Here is a 7617-nt window from a genome sequence, read left to right on the forward strand (position 1 = left end):
TAACCTTACCTGTTCGGTAGTTACGACTGGCATGACATGTGCAAGGCAGCCAGAGCTACTGATTCAGAATCCAGCTGCAGAGACAATCCGGATCCGGAGGACACCACTGGTTCATGGATTGTCGATCATAGCTAGACGAGTTGCACGGGCCTTTCAGCCAATGAATTTTGCCTTCCGTGCTCAAAGTTGAAGTAATCAAATCATCAACGGTTATTTCATTTGTATACGGCACTCTTCAGTAGCACCATACACCTTGCAATTTATCATCCAAAGCATAGATGATGTATTGCTTTGTACCTGTGCTAGTTCACAAGTAGAACGGTATAGGCAAAGTATCGCAATACCCTCACGCGTATCTCGCAGCCTTGTGAGTTTTGCACTGGGGCTGGATTAACTATTAGCCCGGCCCCTCCATGTCGATTCACCACGCAGGAGACGTATTTATACGCTTCGGGCAAGGTAATCCTGCACGAAGATAATCCAAGCCGTTTTCTTGTTTCTTTTCATAGCCTAGTGGTGACTCTGCAACACAAAGATATCTAATCAGCTGGTTGAATCAGGAAGCTAATCCTTCTTGCTGATGCTCCCAAGCACCTCACTCTCTGACTCGTCCAGTTATAGATGAATTGTAAGAAATCATTAGATGTGTTGTTCCGTTCAAAACGTGCGCGATAAGCCGAACAGGCCCAGTACCGGGTGTATTGCAATGACGGAGGCGGCCCAGAGCCGTCCCAGGTTAGTCAGATGTCTCGAAACTGTTACCAAATTGTAAATTGATTATTGTTATCTGTCAAATCCCTGCGCGAAAGCCTGGCAGTCATTGGCATCATCCTGTTCCCTACTACCTGTTTCCAACTCGGCAGCTTGAACTTCAATCATCATCGCTGGACATTTTATCTTCGAAGTGCTGATTAGAATCTCGACGACTCAGATACCGGTGTGTCCACGCAAACATCATTAACACCTCCCCTTGATGCTATGCCTCCACACACTATAGGAAAGAAGTCTGGTTGTCAACGCCGTGAGCAGAAAGTTGATTTTGATCTATTATTGACTCAAATCACATATTCCTTATAGAATTTCTTCATGGACAATCCTCCCCAAAATTGAACCACATGGTCAAAATGAACCTCTTGAAACCTGGGTTATGTACAACACTGTTCCAATATCAGAATACTGACTAGAAATGCTAAATGTGACCTAGCTTGCGGGGTGTGGCTATAGATAATCATATACTGGCGCTGTATCATGCAAGTTTCGCGACATCGCTCATCCAGTGCACCTTGTGTTTAGATAAGGGGATGTGAAACGTCGTTTCCTTGGTGATGTGGGTTACTTTGCAGTGCTCATTGCCAAAACGCCTTCTATTTGCCTGATGATTCAGAATATGCCAGCTGGCTCAGTGACAGATGCGATCTATGAGAGCCAGAGACTTGGCTATTTTTCAAATGCCCGAGTGGGCGACGTTCTAGTCCACCATGTTCCCCATGTAATGGCTGTGGGAGTTTCATTTGGAGGAATCCAGATGGAAGCTCGATATAGGTTTCGCTTATTTTTCGGTTTTGCTGTGGTTTGGTTGATTCATGTCGGGTCTAGTCTATGCGCATTTGCCTAACGCACCTCCGGGAGCCGGTTATGGGCATACATACCGATAAACAGGGTGGACCTCGACCACGGTGAGACGAACCACCGTTGTTGCATGAGACCCTGCTCCGGCTGCAGGTCAACTAGTTCCGGCGCGGGCATCGCCCCAAATCCGACGCTCTCGACCTATCGCACCACTTGTTGACCCCACCGCCTGCCATGATCCTGGCCCGGAAAAGCTCTGGGCGATGCATGTTAAGCCAATTGCGAACGGATGTCAGGCCGGACAACGTTCTTCGCGAATGTCGGCGCATCTTCAAACCGAGTAACTCCTCCGGGCCTAGACAACTTTCCTCCACCATCTGGAGAATGGTGTTACACCATTTCCATATTAAAGCGGGGGCTACCCTAGTAGTAATGGTCGGTATTTAGGATTCTGATTTCCCCTCCCTGCCTAGCGATTCTCGTACCTCCTTGAATCTTGCTTCCTTAAACAGTTGACTGGAACTGACCCTCCTTGCGAGACCTTCTGCTGATCATACGTCTACTTTAAACTTTGGATACTTCTGACCTCGTTAGCTCGACTAGATATGCAGGAGACACATATCGTAAGATACAAGTCTTGGCTTTCGGTGTTCGGTGTGACAAGACTGATGAACTCGACCCAGGTGGCTGAAGCTGACGACTTTGAGGAAACTAGCGATGTTGGTTCCACTGATCTTATTCTTTCTCCAAACGAGATTTGTCTCAAGCGAGAAGTTCCCAACTGACATTACACTACTCTCCAGCAGTATGAAGAGTCCTCAGTGACGTCCTTAACAGCCAGCATTCGAGAACATCGAACCGAAAATGGTCGAACCTATCACTCAATGAGTGCCGGAAGTATGTAAAGGGTTTATCAAAAAGTATTGACATTATTTGCTAATGGCAGGAAGAGTACAACTACCCAAACGACGAGGTCAGTCTATTCCAGTTTGTAATAGTCTTTTACTGCAAGACCTGACAGCAGGGACTAGCGGGAAAATGATCGTCTTGGTACGTTCTAAATCGTTCTCGCTGGAGTTAGATTGGATGACTTGTGCTCCCCGTTAGGAAAATTGCCATTGATAACAACTGCAGACTTTCAACATCAAATTTGGAACCTTACCCTCGACGGCGAGCTCGCTGTTGCACCAGCTCACAAGACAGCCAAGCGTGTACTAGATATGGGCACAGGCACTGGCGTGTGGGCTATAGACTATGGTACGGAAATCCGCAATTTCTTTCTTGTGTGTCTTATGATGCTTGTTTCATCTTCTCTTCTTTTCACAATGTTTACATACTGACATGCACGTTATAGCGGATGCATTTCCTGCTGCTGAGGTTTGATATCTAGGAAGCCGCAAAGGGTGGAACACTCCTAGCTGATCTGTCACAGGTTATTGGCGTCGACCTGAGTCCTACCCAGCCTGAATGGTTAGAGAAAGCCTGCTTATATTGACGAAGGTTTCTAACGTCATTATGCTTGCAGGGCTCCTCCTAACTGCATTTTTGAGATTGACGACCTGGAAAAGGAGTGGACCTGGCTAAAACCTTTTGATTACATTTTTTGCCGAACGATGGAGGGCTCCTTTGCAAACCCAGCGGCAATTATCCGTAAGGCCTACAAGTAAGGCAAATCTGAAAGCCGTCCTCGTTTTATGTGCGCTGACAGAAATCCTTAGGGCTTTGGAGCCTGGTGGCTGGTTCGAGGCCGGAGGCTTCGTGTTGCCATTGGGCTGCGATGATGGTACTCTTGTCGAGGGTTCGCCCTTGCGCCAGTGGCAGGAGCTCATGGTTGAGGCTGGAAACAAGATTGGCCGCTCCATCGAGAGTCCCGCAAAGTACACCAAGGCTATGGAAGATGCTGGCTTCGTTGATATCACTGTCAAGAAATACATTTGGCCTCTAAATTCGTGGCCCAAGGATCAGAAACTCAAGGAAATTGGGAAATGGCATAATGTCAATCTCAACTTGGGCCTCGAGGCACTGTCACTGGCTCTTTTCACGCGTGCTTTAGACTGGACGCAAGAAGAGGTTCTGGCTCTCTGCGCAGGAGTACGGAACGATCTGAAGAACAAGAACACGCATGCGTACTGGAATGTGTAAGTTTGTTCCCTTTTATGTAACGCATGGAAACTTATTTTCAAACTTCGCAGACAAGTAACCTACGCTAGAAGGCCGGAGACAGCCACCGACGAAGATGCGGACAGCACGCCAGCCATCCTGTGACCTCAAGTTGGATCAATGCTGGTACGGTATGGGGACATTGTGTCTCAACCCGTAGCTTACAGCCCGGGATAGAAATAATACGGCGTGGCGGGCAGAGGGCACTGGGCTAGGGCGAAAGGAGACGCTTCACAAAGCCCATTCCTTTTTTCGATTTCTTTACTGCTTCACTAGTCAGCTGCACCATTCCCAACCTATTCATCTCGCAGCTCATACTTATCAAAACTCGTTTGTTCCTTTCGAAAACATTGCCTGCAAAGAATTGTGCATGTGTCTCTCTTGGATTATGCACGTTTCAAAGTGTTACCGCTCTCGACAATTGAATCAATGCACCCGACATCAAATTATGCAGATCTTGTGCTGTTGACATCAGATAACAATGTCACACTAGTGTTTCGCACAGCCCTGTCGGCTCAATCTAATTATGTCCCGTCCAACTACTACCACTAGGGACGAAGCACTTCTATTGTCCTACACACCTTATGAGTCCCACGAACTTCGAGTCGACGAACATCAATATTTCTCATTGTTGGATTGCAATTTTGTTTTTTATCTCACTAGTATCCCAATTGACGTGCCGGATTGCTCATGATAGTGACTGCTGTGGACACTGAAACGGTGAGAACTTCTGTGCCTCTCTCGCACACAGACCTTTCGCAGTTCTACAGCACCACCACAGCCCGATCGGCACCTGCACCGTCCGTTGGACGGTGCCATGATCGTTGCAGGATTGGTCAAGTAATGAATCTAAGATCCTCTAGAGCTTCGCCTTCCTATCGTGGCTTTGTTATCAGCTGCTACGCAATCCTCGAATATCGCTGATGTAGCCTGTCGAGGCTTCAGTTGATGCTGCTTGTATTGTGTTTTGGTTTGGTTTTGGTTTCTGCATCTTTTTCCTCGGTCGTCCCGTCGTGTCCCGGTTCTAGATCGTTGGCTTCACCGCTCGAAACGGGCGCTTCAGCGCCAAACGCGGTGCTTGCCTTCACAACGATCTCTGCCTATATTGATTCCGTCACAGCGGAAGCTTAAATAGTTCCACAAGCACCACGGTCACATCGCTGACGCCAACGCTTTCAAATACCGTGGGTAGACCTAATAATGCAGTGGATCCCAATCCTTGAATCTACAAATCTGGAGTGACCATCTCCCTTTCCACGTGGCGAATCGCATTGAATCGAAGCATTTTGGCAACAATCATTTCATCAGGCCTGCGAAATCTACGGCGGGCTAGAATATCGTTGGTGGGGCGGTCGGATTTGTCTTCATGGAGGCATTTTTCTGTTGAGTTTGACAAAAGTCCGTTGCATCGGGCTGCGGTGATTCCTATCACCCCATCGAGTGTTTTCGCTTTCTCGTTTTAACTCCTACCTTTGATCTAAGATCGTTAATTCTTGAATCTCCAATTGAGCTAAAATACCTGGACAATCAAATCGATTGGTCTACCCTGTTCTTACGAGTAGATGGGATAACCTGTGGAGGATCGGCACGATGTAGCAAACACCAAACACCCTGGGCCAAGACCACCTGTAAACACATATTCTTGTGTGCATCTTCAATGACTAGGTTCATGTTCTATCAGATAGAAACCAAGGGGAAATTTCCGGCTGATTTTAGCTTGACAATAGATCTGATCTGCCAGAGGGGGCTGTACTCGGGAAACTGAGAGACCCGCTCAGGCTATTTCCTGAAGTACAGTACACATGGACGAAATGCTTTAGCTTTAAAGTGAATTTGAAGACACGCTCCTGAGTGGTAGTGGCCTTATATCTATGTTGTGGAAGGAAATACTGGCAACTATATCCCGTATTGCCTATTCTGAAAAGTTGCATAACCGCGCTTTAAGGTATGACGTTCCACCAAAGTACTTGGTAAATCTACGGACACTCGGCAATTTTAAAGCTCACCATAATTTGTTGCAAGCCTTGAGCGGTCTATTGTTACGGCCCAACCAGTTGGGGTGCTGGCCGGCGTAACCATATAGTGCAGAACAGGGGATAATTTAGCAGGCGCATCATTACCGAAGCTTTGAGTTATGCCACAGTTGGTTGCTCTGACCTGCTCGTAACATTCAATAATGCGATCGTTTTGACTCGCGACACAGAATCCCAACATTGCACTATTATAGTTTGACCTGCATCAAATACGAAGTTGATCACCAATAATGGGCGAGCGTTTTCGACACATCACCTTAAGAAAGCGTCTGGTGGCAATCTTCTACTAACGGCTGCTTTCAATACACCCTTCGCAAGCGGCAATGAGGGTGTCGCTGGCGTTTGTATTGTATGCTCCTACAAATGGCGGTATGAGAATCCTGGCAATGAAATTAGGTTGTAACATAGGGACACTCATAAAGTTTGAAGCAACCAATTCAGCGAGACTACGAAGTCATCGGGGCGGGAGCTAATCTCAGCTGCTCTGAATGGTATTCAAACACCTTGATACCTTTCCTCATTGATCAAGGATACTACAACCTACGATATGGACCTTAACCATTCGTTGACAAACTGAAGCAACTTTTGCTTGCTATTTCTGTTGTGATTGTCACTTGTTCTTTTATCTGCAGGAGTATCCGACTGCGCCCAGCACGGCTTGAGCTTGCCTTAATAAAGTCCTGCATCTCATTGTTATCCTTGTTTGGTTCTTGTGATCCAAGTTTTCGCAGCTTTTAACACAACAGAATAAACTGATATGTCTTTGGTAACCCTAGGGCATAGCATCAAAATGAAGATACTCGATTATGTCTGGGTTCAGTTTGATGACAGCTACCCATGCAAGCCTGGCTACTACAATTTCATCAATGTCTATGAGTTTTCTTAATCCTGCTGCGGTAACGGGGTAAAGTCTAAGATGCAATGCTTTAGGCAGGTATAGAAAGCATGCAATATAAGAGTTCTTTAATGCCCTATTAATACCAGATGCAGGTAATATGCTGGCAATACCTCATGCTTAGTTGGTAAGTTGCTAATGTAGGCTAAGTCAAGTCACCCATTTCTAGGCACTCCACCCATGTATGCACCCACAAAACGAAGCTATCGCAACAACACCACCCTTTTCAATTAACTATCGCCGAGGCCCAGATGCAACTATGATACAGCTTTCTACTTCACTAGGGCAATCAGATACGCTAGATTCATCTGTGTCAATTTCAACTTTACTAACCTCGATTTAGGCTTACTATATATTGCTAATATGAATAAACTTAGTATTAGGGTTAATTTTAATAATCTTCTTTTTTTTTACTATAATATTACTGATTTAGTCTTAGAGAAGCTGTATTTAGTGCTAGGTAATAGCTAACTAGAAGGACTGCTCTTAGAAGCCTTTTTTGACCTTTTTAAAGAGCTAGCGTTATATAGTAATACTTTAATTTAGTTTATTAAATAAGTCTAGTTAACTATTAAGGTTCTTTATTTTTCTAGGCGTAGACTATATAATAGTAGATAAAGTAAATACTGGAAAGGGATAGGGTTTTGCGTTTTCATTTTTCCTTTTATCAGCCTGCAGACATAATCACAGGCCTGATCAGACGTGACTAAGCAAGACCCTTCCAAGTACAAAAGGGGACTCTAGTCAGATACTATCACAGAGATCAGCATCTTAGCATAAACAGAGAGATAAGCTTAACATCTTTAGACAGGCACTTAGATAAACATAGACAAATTTATTACTTTAATATCTAAACAAGACATATAATAAGTAACTATTGCTTTATTTCCTTAGGCCTAACTAGACCTCTAAGGTCTAAGAGGGTATCCTTTTCCTCTAAAGATCACAATATATATATAC

General features: G+C 45.3%; 1 protein-coding gene across 1 annotated transcript; it reads left to right on the forward strand.

Moving 5' to 3' along the window:
- Positions 1-3182: 3182 nt before the first annotated feature.
- On the forward strand, positions 3183-3834 carry ColSpa_08939 (putative methyltransferase tdiE; the record flags this gene model as incomplete). Its single annotated transcript, XM_049275151.1, has 3 exons — positions 3183-3232; positions 3288-3707; positions 3762-3834. 3 exons carry the CDS (start codon positions 3183-3185, stop codon positions 3832-3834), a joined length of 543 nt encoding a protein of 180 aa, XP_049131108.1.
- Between the last annotated feature and the right edge of the window lie 3783 nt (positions 3835-7617).

The sequence above is a fragment of the Colletotrichum spaethianum genome, assembly GCF_022836535.1.
Source record: "Colletotrichum spaethianum MAFF 239500 DNA, contig25, whole genome shotgun sequence".
NCBI lineage: Eukaryota > Fungi > Ascomycota > Sordariomycetes > Glomerellales > Glomerellaceae > Colletotrichum > Colletotrichum spaethianum.